Here is a 25063-nt window from a genome sequence, read left to right on the forward strand (position 1 = left end):
TCTGGCAGTGATTGGGAGTCTCATAGGGCGGCGCACAATTGGCCCAGCGTCGTCCGGGGTTTGGCCGGGGTAGGGAGTCATTGTAAATGAGAACTTGCCTAGTTAATTAAAGGTTACATTTTTTTTTTTTTACTGATATACAAGGGGTTGGTATCACACAGTACACATCCAGCCTGTACTGATATACAGTAGACTTTTGCCTGTGTGAATATGGTGAGACTAAGGGGGAAAGGAGCTGTGGTGTATGGGAGCATGAATAAACTCTGCTAAAACTCTTCCCACCAGACCAGCTGGAATCATTCAAACACAGAACAGCAAGTGTTTGTTGTCTAATTAAGGTTTTGCCACACCTTTGAAACCCATCTTAAAATATTTAGCCATTCGCCAATCAATAATATTTTCATTCACAAGTCATTATAGTAAATGTGTAAGGTTGTGTCATTTGGTCAGAATCAAATCAAATCAAATGTATTTATAAAGCCCTTTTTTTACAGCAGCAGAGGTCACACAGTGCTTATGCAGAAACCCAGCCTAAAACTTAAAATAGCAAGAAATGCAGATGTAGAAGCACGGTGGCCAAGAAAAACAAAAATGTTTTCATTCATTTGCTTCATTCATTTAAAAAAATTCATCATTTCAGTCAACCAGTCAACCAATCAACCATTTCAGACAACCAATCAACCATTTCAGACAACCAATCAACCATTTCAGACAACCAATCAACCATTTCAGACAACCAATCAACCGTTTCAGACAACCATTCAACCATTTCATACAACCAATCAACCATTTCAGACAACCAATCAACCATTTCAGACAACCAATCAACCATTTCAGACAACCAATCAACCGTTTCAGACAACCAGTCAACCATTTCAGACAACCAGTCAACCATTTCATACAACCAATCAACCATTTCAGACAACCAATCAACCATTTCATACAACCAATCAACCATTTCAGACAACCAGTCAACCATTTCATACAACCAATCAACCATTTCATACAACCAATCAACCATTTCAGACAACCAATCAACCATTTCATACAACCAATCAACCATTTCATACAACCAATCAACCATTTCAGACAACCAATCAACCATTTCAGACAACCATTTGTTTTACTGACAGTTCTTTCTTCCATAACAGGTCAACCATGATCACCTTGCTCCTACTGTGTGTGTGTCTTCCCTTCATCACCTCAACTATATCATTTGAAGACCCCGGCGGTATGTGTAATCTGACATCCCTATTATTGATCCCTGATCAAACACAGATAGATGGGTGTAAGAAAGGTTTCGCACTCCCGCTGCTTTCGTCCAATCAGATCCAATCCACATCCAGGAAGGACCAATGGAAGGATGCCTTTGCATTCAAACAGGGGAAGGTTGCAGTTCTAGCTATTCAAGCGGAGCTCCTGTTATATACTGTATGTGTACTGGCCACCGCCGACGGCAAATGTAAAAGTAGCAAGGTTTTTAGTCTCTCCGGGATAGGGTTTGGAATAATGCAGGCAGATGACATGACTCTACTTTACTGAAAAGAAACAGCCACTACGTCCACCATATTACTTCACTTCGTCAAACATCTTCCTGCGTGTGCTTCTCATGAGCAGTGTGACAGTTAGAAAGTATCTTCCATCCAAGTAGATGCAAATATGTTGTAAAAAAAAAAAGGTGTCTCATACTCTCCTCCCCAGATCTCGACAGTAACCTGAGTGTCAGCATTCCCGTGGAGGTGCCGCTGCGCCCTCTGATGGGCACCAAGGTGGTTGTGCCCTGCTATTTCCAGGACAACATGGTCAACGACCCCGGCGCACCCACTGTCACCCCCCTGTCCCACCGCATCAAGTGGACCTACGTCACCAAGGGCAAGGCCACCCTCATACTGCTGGCTTCAGAGGGCAAAGTTCACGTGGAGACGGAGTACCTAGACCGGGTCACCATGGTCAACTACCCGCTGGTGCCCACCGACGTCACCATGGAGATCACAGAACTGCGTGCCAAGGACTCAGGCACTTATCGCTGTGAGGTCATGCACGGCATCGAGAATAACTATGACTGGGTGGACATCCAGGTTCAAGGTATGCACCTAAACCAAATATCAGGGTTATTGGGGTCAATTCTCTTTCGATTCAGTCCATTCTGGAAGTAAACAGAAAGTCAAATTCCATGGTTTGTTTAATTATTATAATTTTTTATTTATTATATTATATGGGGAAGAGTATTGTATAATTAAGCAATAAGGCAAGATGAGGTGTGATATATGGCCAAAGTACCATGGCTAAGGGCTTTTCCACGGCTGTCAGCCAATAAGCATTTAGGGCTCAAACCACCAAGTGTATAATGTGCTGTGAATGTGCGTGAAACTCCTCCACAGTGAGTACACATCTTATGTAAATCAGTAGAAAAGGATTTTGACACGTTTGGGGTCAATTCCTTTTCGATTCAACCCATTCAGGAAGTAAACTGTTTCCAATTCCAAATCATTGAGAAAAATTTGAATTTGAATTTCAGTTTACTTCCAGAATTGATTGAATCAAAATGGAATTGATCCCAGCCGTGTCAAACATCCTCTTACTCGTCCTGTTATACACAAGCCAATCCTCTGAAATGGAATAATACTCAGTATAACATGACGGTGAGGGCGATGTGTTCTCTCTTCTCCAGGTATTGTGTTCCACTACCGAGCCATCTCGACGCGCTACACTCTGAACTTTGAGAGGGCCAAGGCTGCCTGTATCCAGAACAGTGCCACCATCGCCACCCCAGCACAACTACAGGCTGCCTTTGACGATGGCTTCCACCAATGTGACGCTGGGTGGCTCTCTGACCAAACAGTCAGGTCAATTGTGATATACTAAATTGTGTACTGTCGTTACTGTTTTAGGGAAACCATCTTCGATGTGTTGGCACCCAGTGTGTATATCCAGTACAGTAAAAATGAAGAAATTAGTACAGCCCTGAAGGGTTTCGTGGGGAATGTTATTCTAGAGCATGGGTTGGCATTGAGCAAAGACATGTTATAACCATTTGGGATTCAAAGTAAACTAATTGACGGCCTGACGTGTATGCATTTTATTCTTCCTTTGCCATCTTACGTGATCTACTCAAGGTACCCCATCCATGAGCCTCGGGAGGGTTGCTTTGGAGACAAGGATGAGTTCCCGGGAGTGCGAACCTACGGCTTGAGAGAGGTCAACGAGACCTATGACGTGTACTGCTTTGCACAGAAGATGTCAGGTACACTACACTGTAGCTGGTCATGGTCATTATACAAGCTGTTTTGTGGCGTACATAGATAAACATCACTGTTAAAGTAGAACTGACAGTATTTTAGCAACATGAGAACTTATTTAAATCTGTTCCTACATACCCCGAGAAATAATATGACACTTAAAATAATCTAACAAGCAATAACTTAGATAGTCATTTTTCATACTTTCATAGAATGATTGCCAATGACATAGAGTAAGGCATTTGTGAAAAATTCTATCGCAATATAGAGTGGGAAAGCTGCTGTGCGTTTGGACAAATAATAGACACTGCAGTAAATAAAACCTAATAAAAACGTCTGTCTTGTCCAGGACCAGTGTCTACGCAGACCGGTGCGCCATAGCCAATCAGAGCTAGTAGGCCTATATGCAAATGAGCTATTATTAAAGGCATACATGTTTTTCTGTTGCAGGTTTTATTTTATTTGATAAATTATGAATTAATTGTCAAGCTTTAAAAACCTAAGCTAGACTGCAACATTTTAGCAGCCTAGATAGGACTGTGGCATGTGTCTGTAAACTTTCCCTCCACTGTGCGCTGAAAACGGGACACATGAAGGCAGCGCAATTGAAGTTGAATTCACTTATGCAAGCGCATCAGACTGTCCTTTCATAAAGTGGATGACCCAAGTGTTGACTCATTTGAAATCCTTTGTGTGTCCTTGCTTGACACATAGCCTATTAGCCACGTTATTACTAGCCTATTATTACGTAAGCTAGCCTATTATTACGTAAGCTAGCCTATTATCCATGTTATGACTAGCCTATTATTACGTAAGCTAGCCTATTAGCCATGTTGTGACTAGCCTATTATTATGTAAGCTAGCCTATTAGCCATGTTATGACTAGCCTATTATTACGTAAGCTAGCCTATTAGCCATGTTATGACTAGCCTATTATTGCGTAAGCTAGCCTATTAGCCATGTTATTACTAGCCTATTATTACGTAAGCTAGCCAATTAGCCACGTTATTACTAGCCTATTATTACGTAAGCTAGCCTATTAGCCATGTTATTACTAGCCTATTATTACGTAAGCTAGCCTATTAGCCATGTTATTACTAGCCTATTATTACGTAAGCTAGCCTATTAGCCACGTTATTACTAGCCTATTATTACGTAAGCTAGCCTATTAGCCACGTTATTACTAGCCTATTATTACGTAAGCTAGCCTATTAGCCATTTTATGACTAGCCTATTTTTACGTAAGCTAGCCTATTAGCCATGTTATTACTAGCCTATTATTACGTAAGCTAGCCTATTAGCCACGTTATTACTAGCCTATTATTACGTAAGCTAGCCTATTAGCCACGTTATTACTAGCCTATTATTACGTAAGCTAGCCTATTAGCCACGTTATTACTAGCCTATTATTACGTAAGCCTATTAGCCAAGTTATGACTGACTTGTGATCATTGCCCTTGCTAGTTCGATTGTATTGACATTCCCAGCCTTAGTTAAACAGTTATATTGAGTCATTGAAACTGAAACAGTGCATCCCGAATGGGTTGTGACAGCAAACAATGTTCCAGGCCAGCTGTGATTTACAACCTGATAGCAATATTTTGGGACTATGAAGAAATCTATTGGTGAATTATATTAATCATGCTGTAACGGTTTTCTTCCTGGGAAGGAGAGGCGGACCAAAATGCAGCGTGGTTATTTATAAACATCCTTAATGAAAGATGAAAACGTGAACACTATACAAAATAGAAAACGTGGAAAAACCGAAACAGTCCTAACTGGTGCAAAACACTGAGACAGGAACAATCGCCCACAAGATACCTAAAGAATATGGCTGCCTAAATATGGTTCCCAAACAGAAACAACGATAAACACCTACCTCTGATTGAGAACCACTCCAGGCAACCATAGACTTACCTAGAACACTCAACTGAACACAACCCCATAGACTACAAAACCCCTAGACAAAACAAGACACATTAATCACCCATGTCACACCCTGGCCTAACCAACATAAAAAGAACACACAGAATACTAAGGCCAGGGCGTGACACATGCATTGAACGGCATCCATCTATTCTGCCAACAATCACAGCATTTTTGTCAAACCTCGTAAAAGTTTGTTTTGAAAAATAAACTGGGAATTTCATATATTTTCTTACTGATATTATGAATAACTGATAGTTTCATATGTGCAAAGTAGTTAAAACCACGTCAGTTCCACTTTAAGTGATTTATAACAGCTATATTCAATAGGTGGACAGCAGTCCCGCTCCTCACCCACAACATGGTCAAAACGAGAAAAATACAAAAACAATAGGACTGTTTCATATATACTGAACAAAAATATAAATGCAACATGTAAAGTGTTGATCCCATGTTTCTTGAGCTGAAATAAAATATAAAAGATCCCAGAAATTGTCCATACGCACAAAAACCTTATTTCGCTCAAATGTTGTTTACATTCCCGTTATTAAGCATTATCCATTCACCTGATAGGTGTGGCATATCAATAAGCTTATTAAACAGCATGATCATTACATTCAAATGCAGACTGCAGGAATGTACACCAGAGGTCTTGCCAGAGAATTGAATGTTAATTTCTCTACCATAAGCCGCCTACAAAGTCATTTTAGAGAATTTGGCAGTAAGTCCAACCAGCCTCACAACCACAGACCACATGTAACCATGCCAGCCCAGGACCTCCACATCCGGCTTCTTCACCTGCGGGATCGTCGGAGACCAGCCCCTCCGGACAGCTGATAAAGCCCTACTAAAAAAACGAATTCTGATTGGCTGGCCTGGTTCCCCAGTGGGTGGGCCTGGCTCCCAAGTGGGTGGGCCTATGCCCTCCCAGGCCTACCCATGGCTGCACCCTGCCCAGTCATCTGAAATCCATAGATTAGGGCCTAATTTATTTATTTAAACTGACTGAATTCCTAATATCAACTGCAACTCAGTAAAATCATTCAAATTGTTGCATGTTGCATTTATGTTTTTGTTCAGTATAGTTGCTGTGTGTGCTGTGGATGACTCTGCAGTTAAATGGGGATGAATTTAGCTTCTGCTCAGTGTCAAGACAGCTCCCTCAGCTTTGAAGAACAGAGTACATAGTCTACTCTCCTCAATTCGTTATCTGTTTCTCAAATTATTTTACATTTACATTTTATTCCTTTAGCATATTCTCTTGTCCAAAGAGATTTACAGGAGCAATTAGGATTAAGTGCCTTGCTCAAGTGCACATTGACCGATTTGAACCTCTTCCCCTAAAAACAAGTATTTTTACTGGCAGTAGTTACTGCAAGGACAATTGCTGCACTTTCATATCTATCTGTTTGACCGCCTGAGTCTGTGTTTCTCACTCTTTGCCTTCCCCAGGCAGAGTGTTCTACTCCATGTCTGTGGAGAAGTTCACTTTCTACCAGGCAATGGACCAGTGTGCCAAACTAGGGGCCAAGCTTGCCACCACAGGGCAGCTGTACCTGGCCTGGAAGTCTGGCATGGACGTGTGTAACGCGGGCTGGCTGGCAGACGGGAGTGTGCGCTACCCCATCAATATTGTCAGGCCCCAGTGTGGTGGAGGACTACTGGGAGTGAGGACCGTGTACCTGTTCCCTAACCAGACAGGCTACCCCTACCCGGACTCCCACTATGATGCTATCTGCTACCAAGGTAACCCAGCCACCAGATTATATCTGAAGACTGCATATCAAATCAAATCAAATGTATTCATATAGCCCTTCTTACATCAGCTGATATCTCAAAGTGCTGTACAGAAACCCAGCCTAAACCCCCAAACAGCAAGCAATGCAGGTGTAGAAGCACATATCCCATAATGCACCACTGTTGCTGTCGATCTCTTCAAGCTTGAACTACTGTACTTGGTCAAGCCAGCAAAAATAGTTAAAAAAGAGGTCACAAGTAAATTGTTATAGTGTTAGAAAAGGAATCACTTCCTTATACAGCAAAAAGGCCCTGTGGATTACATGTGTTTTGTTAAAAAAACAGAGTGATTTCCAGTATGCCAGAGTGTGGCTTTAACTTTACCTGCTGCCAATGATCTAATTCATTAGAGGACGACGGTGTAGGCAAGACCACCCCGTTCCCAGAGGTGGCCACCATCACAGCCAGTCCTATGGTCTATCCAGGGCTAACCACCGCCCCTGAAACTGAGGCAAGGGGGGAGGTGCTGACCCAAGCCCCCCTGGACACCATCACCATGGCACCGACCTTACCCGTCCCACCCACTGTGACTGACACGGTTACGAAGGTTACCCCGGTCGCGGGGGAAGGGATTATTAGCAGGGTGACAGCTAATCCTGATGTGGGCTTCGAGTTCCCTCATGACAATGACACTGCCATGGCTCCTACAGGTTAGTGTATTGTGCCCCCCAGGTGCACGTTTTGGCTTTTTTCCCTAGCACTACACAGCTGATTCAAATAACCAACTCATCATCAAGCTTTCATTATTTGAATCAGCTGTGTAGTTCTAGGGCAAAAACCAAAACAGGCCCCAGCTTATCCAGAGCAATTTATAAGTACCATTACAATTAAGTGCCTTGCTCAAGGGCACCTAGTCAGTTCTGGGGTTCAAACCAGCAACCTTTTGGTTATTGGCCTAACGCTCTTAACCACTAGGCTACCTGCCAGCAGTAGTTGCCATTTTCATTTTCAAGTGTAATAACTTAAATTCTGTCTTTGGTTCGGTCTGTCTCTTCCCTGCCTTCTCTCCCCCTCCTTCTCTCCGTACTCCTCCTTCCATCCCTCCTTCTGTCCCTCTCTATAGGTGTGGTGTTTCACTACCGTGCTGACTCCAGTCGCTATGCCATGTCCTTCGTGGAAGCCCAGATGGCCTGTCAGAGTGTGGGTGCGGTCATCGCCAGCTCCCAGCAGCTACAGGCAGCCTACGAGGCAGGGCTCCACCACTGTGATGCAGGCTGGCTCAGGGACCAGACTGTCAGGTGAGATAGATAGTGTGAATCTCAGTAGTCAAAAGGTGGCCCTCTCAGTAGGGTTACAAAATTCTGCAAACTTTATTCACGGTCCTGGGTTTTTCAGAAATCCCTGTTGGAAGATTCCTTGGAGTATTCCTTGGAGAATTCCTTGGAGGATTCCTTGGAGGATTCCTTGGAGAATTCCTTGGAGGATTCCTTGGAGAATTCCTTGGAGGATTCCTTGGAAGATTCCTTGGAGGATTCCTTGGAGGATTCCTTGGAGAATTCCTTGGAGGATTCCTTGGAGAATTCCTTGGAGAATTCCTTGGAGGATTCCTTGGAGAATTCCTTGGAGGATTCCTTGGAGAATTCCTTGGAGGATTCCGTGGAGAATTGCTTTGAGAATTCCTTGGAGGATTCCTTGGAGAATTCCTGCATATTCCCTTATGGTTCCAGAAATCTTCTGACTGGGATATCTGAGAAATGTTGGAACTTTGGGAACATTTCCTGAATGATTAAACTCTACTTCCAAGACTGCTTGTATTAAAGAGGACAGAAGTATGACTGTTTTCTAACCACACATTTACCACCAACCCTGACCTTCAGGTACCCCATCCTGTCTCCCAGAGATAAGTGTTCAGGCAACCTGGAGAATGTCCCAGGGGTGAGGTCCTATGGCTTGAGACCTGCTACTGAGCAATATGACGTCTACTGCTATGTGGACCGCCTCAAGGGTGAGAGACATGGCCCATGGACCCTATTCTTCTGCTGATTCTTCTTCTTCTGCTTATTCTTCATCATCATCTTCTTCATCTACAGACCTTAGCTTCAGATATAGTGATTATTTTATTATTATTCTTCTACAGACCTTAGCTTAAGATGTAGAGTGACTTCTTCTTCTTCTACAAACCTTAGCTTCAGATGTAAAGTGACTTCTTCTTATACAAACCTTTGCTTCAGATGTAAAGTGACTTCTTCTTCTACAAACCTTAGCTTCAGATGTAGTGATTTCTTCTTCTTCTACAAACCTTAGCTTCAGATGTAGTGAATTCTTCTTCTTCTACAAACCTTTGCTTCAGATGTAGTGAATTCTTCTTCTTCTACAAACCTTAGCTTCAGATGTAGTGATTTCTTCTTCTTCTACAAACCTTTGCTTCAGATGTAGTGAATTCTTCTTCTTCTACAAACCTTAGCTTCAGATGTAGTGATTTATTCTTCTTCTACAAACCTTAGCTTCAGATGTAAAGTGACTTCTTCTTCTACAGACCTTAGCTTCAGATGTAAACTGACTTCTTCTTCTTCTACAGATCTTAGCTTCAGATGTAAACTGACTTCTTCTTCTACAGACCTTAGCTTCAGATGTAAACTGACTTCTTCTTCTACAGACCTTAGCTTCAGATGTAAAGTGATTTTGTCTTCTTCTACAGACCATAGCAGAAGATGTAAAGTGAACCATCACTCCTGAGTAAAACAACCTGCTCACTCTTCTCCCTCACTTCCCAGGGGAGCTGTTCTATTCCAGTGACTATGACAGCTTCTCCTATGAGGAGGCCGTAGCCCACTGCCAGAAGCTCAACACCACGCTAGCCACCACAGGGCAGCTCTATGCCGCCTGGAGACAGGGCTACGACAAGTGCCGTCCAGGCTGGCTGCAGGATCGCAGCGTCCGCTACCCCATCCATGTCCCAAGGCCCCACTGTGGAGGCGGCAAGGCCGGGGTACACACCATCTACGCCTTCCCCAACCAGACAGAAAACCCAGACCAGCACTCCAGATACGATGCATACTGCTTCAGAGGTATGAGTTTGGATCTGAGTCATGGAGAGAGTTGCGAAACCCACCAAAGGTTGTGATAATTACAATCTGTGACAATTAGAGGAATTCTTACCAGATTGCGTAATTTACTTAGAACTCGTTACCAAAATGGTTCCTGTTAAATCTCAACTGATTAAGCATAATATAGTATAGACAAACATATAATATAACATATAATATAGACAAACATTGAGCCATAAGCTTTAATAATGACAAATACAGCCACTGTTAAAAGTGAGAAAATGATTTTGTGTTGGTGTTCTTTGTTTTGTAGCGGAACGGGTGATTATTCACACTGAAACCAGACTCAACGTTACTCTAGTTGTCCAGGAGGAAATGATCAACATGACAACCAGAACAGACCAACTGATGCCTGGTAATATATATTTTTATTACGAGGTCTACAGTATTTCTATATCCCCACTAGTACTTCCTGTACATGTATCCTGCCGACTACACCAAATGTAACAGTTTTGGTAGCCTAGTGGCAGCCAAAAGGTTACTGGCCCAACGACTCCCCGATTCGAATCCCCGACCTGACAAGGTAAAAATCTGTCGTTCTGCCCCTGAGCAAGGCAGTTAACCCACTGTTCCTCGGGCGCCGAAGACGTGGGCGTCGATTATGGTAGCCCCCTGCACCTCTCTGAATCAGAGGTGCGGTTGGGTGAAATGCGGACAACACATTTCAGTTGAAGGCCATTCCATTGTACAACTGACTAGGTATCCCCCCTCTCAGTTTCCTTTTGCCTATTTCAATCAGAATGCACAAGCTGTATTGTAGTCAGTGTGTTACTATTACATGTTCTTCTTCTTCTGTGGTTTCTCAGTGAGCCCCATCAAGCCACCTGTCTCTGTGGATGTGTCTGGTTCAGCCTCAGCTGATCATTCTGCCAGTGGTAGTGGCAGTGGAACGCCTGGCCATAGTGGATACACATCTGGTAGGGCAAGCGGCGAGGGCTCAGGGTCTGGCTTCCAAGTCACCTTCGAGGGCAGTGGACCTGTCTTGTCCGGCTCTGGCTCTGGAGATCCTCAGGAGGCGGGAGAGGGGAGTACCACTGTCACCTACCTCCCGAAAGTCGGGTCTGGGGATAGTGGGTCCGGGGTGGGAGAGTTCAGCGGGTCTGGGGATAGTGGGTCCGGGGTGGGAGAGTTCAGCGGGTCTGGGGATAGTGGATCCAGGGTGGGAGAGTTCAGCGGGTCTGGGGATAGTGGATCCGGGGTGGGAGAGTTCAGCGGGTCTGGGGATAGTGGATCCGGGGTGGGAGAGTTCCGTGAGTCTGGGGGTAGTGGATCCGGAGTGGGAGAGTTCAGCGGGTCTGGGGATAGTGGATCCGGGGTGGGAGAGTTCAGTGAGTCTGGGGATAGTGGATCCGGGGTGGGAGAGTTCAGCGGGTCTGGGGATAATGGATCCGGGGTGGAGGTGGGAGAGTTCAGTGGGTCTGGGGATAGTGGATCCGGGTTGGGAGAGTTCAGCGGGTCTGGGGATAATGGATCCGGGGTGGGAGAGTTCAGCGGGTCTGGGGATAGTGGGTCTGGAGTGGGAGAGTTCAACGAGTCTGGGGATAGTGGATCTGGGGTGGCGGTGGGAGAGTTCAGCGGTGGGATACCGTCCAGTGTCCTTCCCCACTCGGGTAGTGGCAGCGGAGTATCTGGGGACCTGAGTGGTAGCGGGGACTCTGTCATCATCATTGTGGACGGAGAGATGGTGGACATCTCCAAACGGCAGCCTACTGGACAGGAGTTTGGAAAAGGAGGTGTGGACATCAGTGGCTCCGGAGGAATGTCTGGATCGTATAGCCTTTTCAGCGGGGATGTTACCAGCACCTCTGGTTCCGGAAGTCCTGACATATCTTTCACGCATCCAGGTCTCATCGACCTGACTGGTCAGCCCTCAGGAGAGCAGGAAGTCTCCGGCTACCAGACCTTCTCTTCTGGGTTTCCAAGCGGTTTCCCCTCCGGTTTTCACAGTGGCTCTGGATTCCCATCCAGCAGGGACGAATCCCATTCAGGCCACGAGGTCATCTTCCTGACAGATGACGGGATGATGGAGGTGACGGCACGTCAAGGGGAGCAGCGTCCGGAGCAGGGACGGGGTTACGTAGAGGTCAGTGGAGACAGCAGTAGCCAACATGAAGGGAGCACCTCGGCCAGTGGGCTCTCCCTGGGGGAGTCACCATTTGTAGAGGGCCTGTCTGTAGTGCTGCTGCCTGGTTCAACCATGAGTTACCCAGAGAAAATCGGCAGTCTTGGCAACATAGACAGAGGGGATGAGCTGGATGTTTTGGAGGAAGGCCAAGAGCAGAAAGGGCTGGGAGGTTCCACGGAGACAATCTATGTCACGGCACCATCGGCAGTCTTCCCTAGCATGACGACAGCACCCGTCGTCTCGATGGTAACCCCTGCTGTGGTGGAGGAGCCTGCTGTAGTGTACGGTATGTTGCTTAAAGGGATAGTACAGTATAGTACTTTAGAAGTGTTCTATAGGTCAGTAGTTACAGCATGTATACTAAACAAAAATATAAACGCAACATGCAACAATTACAACGTCTTTACTGAGTTGCAGTTCGTACAAGGAAAGAAGTCAACTGAAATAAATTAATTAGGCCCTAATCTATGGATTTCACATGACTGGGCAGGGGTGCAGCCATGGCTGGGCCTGGGAGGGCATAGGCCCACCCCCTTGGGAGCCAGGCCAAGCCAATCAGAAAGGTTTTTCCCCACAAAAGGGATTTATTACAGACAGAAATACTCCTCAGCACCCCCCTGAGCTGGAGTGGTGACACATGGTCTGCGGTTGTGAGGCCGGTTGCACATACTGCCAAATTCTCTAAAACAATGTTGGAGGCAGTTTATGGTAGGGAAATGAACATTAAATCATCTGGCAATAGCTCTGCTGGACATTCCTGCAGTCAGCATGCCAACTGCATGCTTCCTCAAATCTTGTGACATCTGTGACATTGTGTTGTGTGACAAAACTGCACATTTTAGAGTGGCCTTTTATTGTCCCCAACACAAGGTGCACCTGTGTAATGATCATGCTGTTTAATCAGCGTCTTGATATGCCACACCTGTCAGGTGGATGGATTATCATGGCAAAAGAGAAATGCTCACTAACAGGGATGTACCGGTAAACAAATTTCTGCACAAAATGTCAGTTCATGATACAATTTGTGTTTATGTTTTTGTTCAGGATACCTGAAATAGCACAGTCCTAATGTATATAATAGGTCATGTAGTCTACATATTCTACCACAAGTTATTACTGTGATACTACTTTTTTCGTTACTTGTTCTATTTTTGATTTGACATTTCTTTCTTATTGCGATATATTCTGCACTGTTGAGGAGAGCTTGCAGGTAGGCATTTCTCTGTACTGTTTATACCTGCTGTATCCTGTGTATGTGACAAATCAACTTTGATTTGATTCTCCCAGTAGGCTCCACTCCGTCTCAGTAAACTCCTTTAATAAGACGGCAGGGAGATTGGCTGGCTGCTGAGACACATCTAAGTTTCTAAAGTAAACTTGTTAATGTGTCGATCTATCTGTCTGTGTGTGCAGTGGTGCAGGGCTGCGCCGAGGGCTGGGTGGAATTCATGGGGAGCTGCTACCTGCACTTTGCAGAGAGAGACACCTGGCCTGACGCTGAGCAGCGCTGCCAAGAGCTGAACGGCCACCTGGTCAGCATCACCTCCCAACAGGAGCAGGAGTTTGTCAACTGTGAGTAAAGAGATAGGATGTGTGCGGGGGGGAAGGGGGTGGGGATTACTGTTGAGAGTTAGAATGGTAGAATACAACAATGTCAAAATGTGTTTAGACATCAGCAGATTTCCCTCCTATGTCAGTCACTCAATTAGCCATGTCGGCTAACATTTTAACATTAGTCAGTTAGTCTAGAAAAAGTCTACTGACTGGGCATGCAAGGCACAAGCCAAGAGGCCCTGACCTCCAGGAGCCCTGACCTCCAGGAGCCCCAGGAGCCCTGACCTCCAAGGAGCCCTGACCTCCAAGGAGCCCTGACCTCCAGGGGGCCCTGGTCTCCAGGAACCCTGACCTCCAGGGGGCCCTGGCCTCCAGGAGCCCTGACCTCCAGGGGGCCCCCATTGATTTTGTTAGTCACTCTCACTCAGATATCATACTAACATGGCATAAGTCATGGCAAAATGTGTAGAATTGCAGAAAGTCATGGCAAAATGTGTAGAATTGCAGAAAGTCATGGCAAAATGTGTAGAATTGCAGAAAGTCATGGCACAATGTGTAGAATTGCAGAAAGTCATGGTAAAATGTGTAGAATTGCAGAAAGTCATGGCAAAATGTGTAGAATTGCAGAAAGTCATGGCAAAATGTGTAGAATTGCAGAAAGTCATGGCACAATGTGTAGAATTGCAGAAAGTCATGGTAAAATGTGTAGAATTGCAGAAAGTCATGGCAAAATGTGTAGAATTGCAGAAAGTCATGGCAAAATGTGTAGAATTGCAGAAAGTCATGGCAAAATGTGTAGAACTGCAGAAAGTCATGGCAAAATGTGTAGAATTGCAGAAAGTCATGGCAAAATGTGTAGAATTGCATGAAGTTAGTTATACAATTGCGAAATGTTCTCTCCACATCTTGGCAAAATGTGTAGAATTGGAGAAAAGGGTCTTCAAAACTGCAACGTTTTCTCTACGCTCATGCATGGCAAAATGTGTAGAATTGCCGGAAATGTATGTAACAACGTCAAAACTCTCCGCCATCGAGAGGGGCCACTAAAATGTTTTGCTCGCTTAGGGCCCCCAAAAGGCTATGGCTGGTCCTGTGTGTGTGTGTGTATGTTTCAGTTATTTTAAGCACAGACATTAACATATCTGATACATACATGACAGTTCACTGCTCTCTTCTCCATCTAGCTAACGCTCAGGACTATCAGTGGATTGGACTCGATGACAAGGACGTGCAGAATGAGTTCCGCTGGACAGATGGCAGTCCATTGGTAAGTTTTTTTTTTTTTTATCCAGTTCAGGTATCTCCCTACTCTTATCTCCTACTTTACTTTGATTTTGTGTGCATCGCAATGGGAAATGCTCTCTACAAATGAAATAGAAGAAGAAGAAGAAGAAGAAGTATTTTAATTAGCATTTGACTTGTTCATTCCATTTGATCCTACTTTCTAATCAAACAGTCCTATTTTGATGTGTTCACATGCAGGAATTTGAGAACTGGAGGCCCAACCAGCCGGATAACTACTTTAACTCTTGGGAGGACTGTGTGGTGATGATCTGGCACGAGAACGGCCAGTGGAACTACGTGCCCTGCAACTACCACCTGCCCTTCACCTGCAAGAGTGGACCTGGTAGGAGCAGGGATTTGGGGTTGAGGTTCAGAGGGCACAGCACATTCTTTGAGTCAGCTGTCAGTCACTGAGCCAACAGGACAGAGAAATAGCACTATGCTTTTTTAAATATAGGGATGTCCGCAGGTGCTTGTCATCACTATGCACCAATCAGGGTTAATCAAGTGTCAAATGAAGTGTTATAGCTGCAATACAACCAAATTCACATAGAAATGTGAGTTATAGATCTGTCATTCTCGTTGAAAGCAAGTCTAAGAAGCTGTAGATCTGTTCTATGTGCTATATTTCTATGCTTCTCGTTAATTTTCTATGCTTCTTTTTCTTTTGGTTTTGTAAAGCAGCTTCAAACTGTTGGAAATACAATATTTTTTTGGTTACTGAGGTTTGGATGGTACAGTGATTCTCTACACTATACATTGCTTGTTTTGTCATATAAACTGTAATTAGGAGAACCATTAAAAAAATTGCAACCAGGAAATGGCGGAGCAATTTCTGCATATTGCACCTTTAAACGTGTTAAAACTGTGTGTTAAACCTAATTGGTACCCCCCAATAACCTTATTGTTGGCCCATTCACTATTTGTAGGAAACACATGATGATGATCTTGGCAAATTATTCTGGTTTCCCCTTTTCTTCCCAGTCATGTGCCACTCGCCCCCAGAGGTGGCTAACGCCAGGCCGATGGGCAGCAGAAGAGACCGTTACCCTGTCAACTCTATAGTCCGCTACCAGTGTGACGCAGGCTTCACACAGCGCCACCCGCCTGTTGTACGCTGCCGTCCCGACGGGCGGTGGGAGGAGCCCCAGGTGGAGTGTATAGAACGTGAGTCTGACCTGCTCCTTGTTAAATCATCAGTGTCTCGTCCACTTCCATCCGAGATCAGCGTTTAATAACCATGCAGATGACATCACAGGAGACACAACATCAACACGCGTGACAAATATATACATCATGAGAAATAAACATCTCTAGGGAAACAAGTCAATAACATTACAGTTAAAATGGCGAGTTATGAGAAACTATCAATACCCCACGCACTATGGAATTTCCTTATTCATTTTATTGTATGGTTATTCAGCAATATTTTCATGATGTCATCAAAATGCGCCTCTCTCTCCCTCAGCCGGTGCCACACCCAGCAACAAGCTACACAAGAGGTCCATCAGGAGACGGTCTAAAGCAGCCAACAGTCGGTCATGGAGGAAGCTTCTCTAAACAGGACTGAAGGGACACACTAAAAGAGAACCAAACTCTTGCATATAAACGCTGATACTCAACATTCCCACCAGGGATGGAAATGGAAAACAAGTTACCCCAAAAATCCTTGAAATCACCTAAAGCTTTTTTTTTTTTTTACATGTCAAAATGATTTCATTCCCCAATTTCCACCCCTGATTCCCGCCATATATGTGTATATAAAAACAGTACCAGTCAAAAGTTGACACACCTACTCATTCAAGGGTTTTCTTTCTTTGTACTATTTTCTATGTTGTAGAATAATAGTGAAGACATCAAAGCACAAGGAATCATGAAGTAACCAAAAGATGTCAAACAAATGAAAATATATTTTAGACTCTTCAAATAGCCACCTTTTGCCTTGATGACATCTGTGCACACTCTTAACCAGCTTCATGAGGAACGCTTTTCCAACAGTCTTGAAGGAGTTCATATGCTGAGCACCTGTTGGCTGTTTTTCCTTCACTCTGTGGTCCAACTCATCCCAAACCATCTCAACTGGGTTGAGGTCGGGTGATTGGGGAGGCCAGGTCATCTGATGCAGCACTCCATCACTCTTCTTGGTCAAATAGCCCTTACACCGCCTGGAGGTGTGTTGGGTCATTGTCCTGTTGAAAAACAAATGATAGTCCCACTAAGCTCAAACCAGATGGGATGGCGTATCGCTGCAGAATGCTGTGGTAGCCATGCTGGTTAAGTGTCCTTTGAATTCTAAATAAATCACTGACAGTGTCACCAGCAAAGCACCCCCACACCATCACACCTGCGGAGATCATCCGTTCACCAACTCTGAGTCTCACAAAGACATGGCGATTCCAACCAAAAATCGCAAATTTGGACTCAGACCAAAGGACAGATTTCCACCGGTCTAATGTCCATCATGTTTCCTTTAGTAGTGGTTTCTTTGCAGCAATTCAACCATGAAGGCCTAAATCCCACGTCTCCTCTGAACAGTTGATGTTGAGATGTGTCTGTTACTTGAACTCTGTGAAGCATTTATTTGGGCTGCAAATTCTGAGGCTGGTAACTATAATGAACGTATCCTCTGCAGCAGAGGTAACTCTGGGTCTTCCTTTCCTGTGGCGGTCCTCATGAGAGCCAGTTTCATTATTGCGCTTGATGATTTTTGCGACTGCACTTGAAGAAACTTTCAAAGTTCTTGAAATGTTCTGTATTGACTGGCCTTCATGTCTTAAAGTAATGATGGACTGTCGTTTCTCTTTGCTTATTTGAGCTGTTCTTGACATAATATGGACTTGGTCTTTTACCAAATAAGCTATCTTCTGTACACCCCCCCTAGCTTGTCACAACACAACTGATTGGCTCAAACCCATTAAGGAAAGAAATTCCACAAATTAACTTTTAACAAGGCACACCTGTTAATTGAAATGCATTCCAGGTGACTATAGTACCTATATACCTCATGAAGCTGGTTGAGACAATGCCAAGAGTGTGCAAAGCTGTCATCAAGGCAAAGGGTGGCTATTTGAAGAATCTCAGATATAAAATATATTTTGATTTGTTTAACACTTTTTTTGTAACTACATGATTCCATATGTGTTATTTCATAGTTTTGATGTCTTCACTATTATTCTACAATGTAGAACATAGTCAAAATAAAGAAAAACCCTTGAATGAGTAGGTGTTCTAAAACTTTTGACCGGTAGTGTATATATAAACACCAAAGCGCATTCGACATGATTTTTTAGTCCGACTGACAATGTTGATCTCTGAGTGTCACTATGTGCCTTGGGAAGACTTGTGCAGGTCTAATTGAGGGAAGACATTGGGCAGAGCAAAAAAGTGTTTGGGATTGCAGCTGGATACTCTGAAGTCAAGCACATTGTTAAATATAGTTTTTATGATAATTAGGGTATTTTTTCTGTTGTTTTTAATGTTTGTTAATTAGCTTTTTTTCCTAGTGTTGGATCTTATGACCAAATAGGGAACAACTCCTGTATGTAAAGAAGAGCAATGTTTGTCTGTTTCTGAATATCCAACATTGTTTCTCCAGCTCTATACCATAATGGCACAGTATTGTGCTGTCATCATGGATATTTCCCCCCAAAGAATTCAGAACATGAAGATAGATAGAGGGCTCACTAAGCTCAATTGTCCTACCTGAGTAAAAGTAAAGATACCGTCATAAAAAATTACTCAAGTAAAAGTGAGTCACCCAGTAAAATAATACTTGAGTAAAAGTCTAAAAATATTTGGTTTTAAATATACTTAAGTCTCAAAATAAATGCAATTGCTAAAATATACTTAAGTAACAAACGTAAAAGTATAAATCCTTTCAAATTCCTTATATTATGCAAACCAGATGGCACAATTTGTGTTGTTTATTTTATTTTACGGATAGCCCGGGGCTCCAACACTCAGACATAATTTACAAATTAAGCATTCATGTTTCCTGAGCCCGCCAGATAAGAGGCAGTAGGGATGACCAGGGATGTTCTCTTGATTAGTGCGTGAATTTGACCATTTTCCTATCCTGCTAAGCATAAATAATTTAAGGAAAATGGGTGTCAGAGACAATTTATGGAGTAAAATGTACATACTTTTCTTTAGGATTGTAGTGAAGTAAAAGTAGAAGTTATAAAAAATAATAAAGTACAGATACACCAAAAAACTACTTAAGTAGTACTTTAAAGTATTTTTACTTAAGTACTTTACACCACCAACTGAGCCTTTTTTAGCATGCCGAAGAGGAAATATTTCTCAACATTGATGCCCATGCTGTCACAGAAGCGATCAGCGGCTCTCTTTCCATCTCTCTGCTTCAGAACAATCTAGAGGTGAGAATTCCATGGACACAATTGTAGCTGCATTTTATTTCCACAGGTGGCGCCATTTCTATACAAAATAGCATTATCTGGTGTAAGACAAAAGCTGATGATTTATGTATGGAATGACATCGGTAGAAGAGTTGACGACAGCACATGCAGTGTGGGAACAGGCTAATGTCCTACAAGCCATGTGACCTTACAATACATCCAAAAGTACACAGACGACCAGTCACTTTGGGGCCAATCCTTGAGTGCTACTCTTAGTGAATTGAGTCGCCGATAGATTCTGGGTTTGTGTTTGTCTATTTCTCACTGTGAATTCTCTCAAACTACGCTTCTGAGTCCTATCATATTAAAAATAAACATCCATTTATTTTATTCACAACCCTATGTCCCTTTGTGTTCAGGAAGGGAATTATCTTGTTCAGGAAGGGAATTATCTTATTCACAACCCCAAGTCCCTTTGTGTGTAGGAAGGGAATTATCTTATTCATAACCCGAAGTCCCTTTGTGTTCAGGAAGGGAATTATCTTATTCAAAACCCCAAGTCCCTTTGTGTTCAAGAAGGGAATTATCTTGTTCAGGAAGGGAATTATCTTATTCACAACCTCAAGTCCCTTTGAGTGCAGGAAGGTAATGATCTTACTCATTACCCCAAGTCCCTTTGTGTTCAGGAAGGGAATTATCATATTCACAACCCCAAGTCCCTTTGTGTTCAGGAAGGGAATTATGAGGGGTTGAATGGGTACTGGAGCATTTGAAAATGAATTGACACCAGTAGCATAACAAGCTGTGAAGGCTAAAAGAGAAGTAGGAGTAAGACAATGTTATAGGTTGACGAGGATCCTTTTGGGCGGAGACATGTTCACCGTTTGGGGAGAAGGGTCCTACACTCAAGCTCCCCTCCTACCCGACTCATTCAACAGAACACACTCACAGAACAACACAGCGCTCTCACAGAACAACACAACGCTCTCACAGAACAACACAACGCTCTCACAGAACAACACAGCGCTCCCACATTGCAACGGAGATGTCAACGTCTGGTGAATGGTTGACTAGTTTATGGAAGTCTCTCTCTCTCACACACACACACACACACACACAGTACACCAACACCACTAGGACACCTTTAAAATAAACAAGACTGACACAAATATCACATAATTGTGTGAGAAGGGTGTGTGTGTGTGTGTGTGTGTATGAGACATAATGTCCATGCACGTGAGTATAAACTTTGCGTGTTTGATGAATGTTTGAGCACAAACAACAACTAAAGTACACGTGATAAAGTTTCACGCAGCGTGTCACAACGTTCTGATGACGGATTCTGATGTCAACAAATATCAAATCTGAACGCCTCTTTGTCTGTTCAGTAGTTATATTAGAGATTAAGAAAGTACAGTGCTTGCGAAAGTATTCGGCCCCCTTGAACTTTGCGACCTTTTGCCACATTTCAGGCTTCAAACATAAAGATATAAAACTGTATTTGTTTGTGAAGAATCAACAACAAGTGGGACACAATCATGAAGTGGAACGACATTTATTGGATATTTCAAACTTTTTTAACAAATAAAAAACTGAAAAATTGGGCGTGCAAAATTATTCAGCCCCCTTAAGTTAATACTTTGTAGCGCCACCTTTTGCTGCGATTACAGCTGTAAGTCGCTTGGGGTATGTCTATCAGTTTTGCACATCGAGAGACTGACATTTTTTCCCATTCCTCCTTGCAAAACAGCTCGAGCTCAGTGAGGTTGGATGGAGAGCATTTGTGAACAGCAGTTTTCAGTTCTTTCCACAGATTCTCGATTGGATTCAGGTCTGGACTTTGACTTCTAACACCTGGATATGTTTATTTTTGAACCATTCCATTGTAGATTTTGCTTTATGTTTTGGATCATTGTCTTGTTGGAAGACAAATCTCCGTCCCAGTCTCAGGTCTTTTGCAGACTCCATCAGGTTTTCTTCCAGAATGGTCCTGTATTTGGCTCCATCCATCTTCCCATCAATTTTAACCATCTTCCCTGTCCCTGCTGAAGAAAAGCAGGCCCAAACCATGATGCTGCCACCACCATGTTTGACAGTGGGCATGGTGTGTTCAGGGTGATGAGCTGTGTTGCTTTTATGCGAAACATAACGTTTTGCATTGTTGCCAAAAAGTTCAATTTTGGTTTCATCTGACCAGAGCACCTTCTTCCACATGTTTGGTGTGTCTCCCAGGTGGCTTGTGGCAAACTTTAAACGACACTTTTTATGGATATCTTTAAGAAATGGCTTTCTTCTTGCCACTCTTCCATAAAGGCCAAATTTGGGGGCTGAATAATTTTGCACGCCCAATTTTTCAGTTTTTGATTTGTTAAAAAAGTTTGAAATATCCAATAAATGTCGTTCCACTTCATGATTGTGTCCCACTTGTTGATTCTTCACAAAAAAATACAGTTTTATATCTTTATGTTTGAAGCCTGAAATGTGGCAAAAGGTCGCAAAGTTCAAGGGGGCCGAATACTTTCGCAAGGCACTGTATATGTCCTGCAATTGTAATTGAATGAATACAAGCTATCTTTGATTTAGGTATTGGATTTAAATGTTTTACATTTTACACAGTATTATACCAAGTATATCATATGGCAATATTGCAAAAACCTTAATCCAACACCTAGCAACATTGACGAGGGGTTCAGGTATCAACAACCTTAATCCAACACCTAGCAACATTGACGAGGGGTTCAGGTATCAACAACCTTAATCCAACACCTAGCAACATTGACGAGGGGTTCAGGTATCAACAACCTTAATCCAACAACTAGCAACATTGACGAAGGGTTCGGATATCAACAACCTTAATCCAACAACTAGCAACATTGACGAGGGGTTCAGGTATCAACAACCTTAATCCAACAACTAGCAACATTGACGAAGGGTTCAGATATCAACAACCTTAATCCAACAACTAGCAACATTGACAGTGTGTGTAGAAACTCGCTATTCAGTATATTTGTGACCCCTCCTGGAATAGCAAGGTGGATAAAGAAGCAAGTCAATATCTCTCTTAGGTCTCTACAGTGCATACCTTCGTCGCCTGCAGGCTCACCAAACAAGCATGGCCTGTGTGTATGTGTATGTGTATGTGTATGTGTGTGTGTGTGTTTCACTCATATTTTGGCAGCTGGTGTAAATTAAACATGCCTTTGAGGCCCTAGCAATCAAACAATTACAGGGACCTCTGTTTGCTACTCAAGAGAGGGAGGGAGGTTACTGGTGTAGTACTTCCTACTGCCTTTCACTCTGTTCAACTCTCCCCCTCCATTCAAAATGCTATAGTTCAACTCTCTCCCCCTCCATTCAAAATACTATAGTTCAACTCTCTCCCCCTCCATTCAAAATGCTATAGTTCAACTCTCTCCCCCTCCATTCAAAATGCTATAGTTCAACTCTCTCCCCCTCCATTCAATATGCTATAGTTCAACTCTCTCCCCCTCCAATCAAAATGCTATAGTTCAACTCTCCCCCTCCATTCAAAATGCTATAGTTCAACTCTCTCCCCCTCCATTCAAAATGCTATAGTTCAACTCTCCCCCTCCATTCAAAATGCTATAGTTCAACTCTCTCCCCCTCCATTCAAAATGCTATAGTTCAACTCTCTCCCCCTCCATTCAATATGCTATAGTTCAACTCTCTCCCCCTCTAATCAAAATGCTATAGTTCAACTCTCCCCCTCCATTCAAAATGCTATAGTTCAACTCTCTCCCCCTCTAATCAAAATGCTATAGTTCAACTCTCCCCCTCCATTCAAAATGCTATAGTTCAACTCTCTCCCCCTCCATTCAAAATGCTATAGTTCAACTCTCTCCCCCTCCATTCAATATGCTATAGTTCAACTCTCTCCACCTCTAATCAAAATGCTATAGTTCAACTCTCCCCCTCCATTCAAAATGCTATAGTTCAACTCTCTCCCCCTCTAATCAAAATGCTATAGTTCAACTCTCCCCCTCCATTCAAAATGCTATAGTTCAACTCTCTCCCCCTCCATTCAAAATGCTATAGTTCAACTCTCTCCCCCTCCATTCAATATGCTATAGTTCAACTCTCTCCACCTCCATTCAAAATGCTATAGTTCAACTCTCTCCCCCTCCATTCAATATGCTATAGTTCAATTCTCTCCCCCTCCATTCAATATGCTATAGTTCAACTCGGTGGTCGACGTCACCGGTCTTCTAGCCATCATTGATCCATTTTTCATTTTCCATTGGTTTTGTCTTGTCTTCCCACACACCTGTTTTCAATCCCATTCATTACCTGTTGTGTATTTAACCCTCTGTTTCCCCTCATGTCTTTGTCAGAGATTGTTTTATGTCAAGTGTTGTTTTATTTGTATAGGTGCGCGACGGGTCCTCGTACCCATGTTCGTTTATGTATGTACGTATTTAGTGTTTGGAGCATGTTAAGTGGACTTATATTAAAAGACTCCATTTACACTCCGTTTGACTCTCCAGCGCCTGACTTCCCTGCCACCTAAACACACGACTCTGACAGCAGGGTTGTGTTCAAGGCACAATACGGAAGAGAAAGGGAAAGGCAACTGAAACAGGGAGATATTACCTGGACAATAAACACACATTATTATTTTCCTGTTGCAAAGTGTAAAAAATAATAATAATAATGTTTTCATTGTGTGACCTCATGAACGGGACCTAGCTCCCGAGTGGCAAAGCGGTCTACGACACTGCATCTCAGTGCTAGAGGTGTCACTACAGACCCTGGTTCGATTCCAGGCAGTATCACAGCCGGTCGTGATTGGGAGTCCCATAGGGCGGCGCATAATTGACCTAGTTAAATAAAATGTTAAAAGCAGGCACACAGAAGTTTTTAATGTTTCTAAATATGGCGTCTGGGTCAACTTCAGCGATTACAACATCTATTCAAATGTTGAAAGCAGTTGTGTCAGTAATGGACTACTAAAAAAAACTTCAGTAAAGACTTGACCATTGACATTATTTTATTAATTTGGTAGAACACTTAGTCATACAACCTGATTTAAAGTAGAATGATTGAATTCAAGTCAGACAACCTGATTTAAAGTAGCATGATTGAATAAGTCAGACAACCTGATTTAAAGTAGAACGATTGAATTCAAGTCAGACAACCTGATTTACAGTAGCATGATTTAATTCAAGTCAGACAACCTGATTTAAAGTAGCATGATTTAATTAGTCAGACAACCTGATTTAAAGTAGCATGATTTAATTAGTCAGACAACCTGATTTAAAGTAGCATGATTTAATTAGTCAGACAACCTGATTTAAAGTAGCATGATTTAATTAGTCAGACAACCTGATTTAAAGTAGAATGATTTAATTAGTCAGACAACCTGATTTAAAGTAGCATGATTTAATTAGTCAGACAACCTGATTTAAAGTAGGACGATTTAATTCAAGTCAGACAACCTGGTTTAAAGTAGAACAATTTAATTCAAGTCAGACAACCTGATTTAAAGTAGCACGATGTAATTAAAGTCAGACAACCTGATTTAAAGTAGCACGATTTAATTAAAGTCAGACAACCTGATTTAAAGTAGCACGATGTAATTAAAGTCAGACAACCTGATTAAAAGTAGCACGATTTAATTAAAGTCAGACAACCTGATTTAAAGTAGCACGATGGAATTAAAGTCTGACAACCTGATTTAAAGTAGCACGATGGAATTAAAGTCAGACAACCTGA

At 42.9% G+C, this 25063-nt stretch overlaps 1 protein-coding gene across 1 annotated transcript; it reads left to right on the forward strand.

The window, feature by feature from the left end:
• The first annotated feature begins 1158 nt into the window (after positions 1 to 1158).
• LOC110521245 (brevican core protein-like) lies at positions 1159 to 18421 on the forward strand. The gene is made up of 16 exons (XM_036969276.2): positions 1159 to 1231; positions 1702 to 2085; positions 2672 to 2846; positions 3117 to 3244; positions 6618 to 6911; positions 7313 to 7612; positions 8026 to 8200; positions 8780 to 8907; positions 9677 to 9970; positions 10263 to 10364; positions 10816 to 12420; positions 13548 to 13706; positions 14873 to 14955; positions 15171 to 15315; positions 15957 to 16139; positions 16441 to 18421. The coding sequence occupies exons 1-16, from the start codon at positions 1159 to 1161 to the stop codon at positions 16530 to 16532; spliced, it is 4320 nt and encodes a 1439-aa protein (XP_036825171.2). The 3' UTR covers positions 16533 to 18421.
• Positions 18422 to 25063: the final 6642 nt, after the last annotated feature.

Source organism: Oncorhynchus mykiss, chromosome 4, assembly GCF_057628025.1.
Source record: "Oncorhynchus mykiss isolate SJ-2025 chromosome 4, ASM5762802v1, whole genome shotgun sequence".
NCBI lineage: Eukaryota > Metazoa > Chordata > Actinopteri > Salmoniformes > Salmonidae > Oncorhynchus > Oncorhynchus mykiss.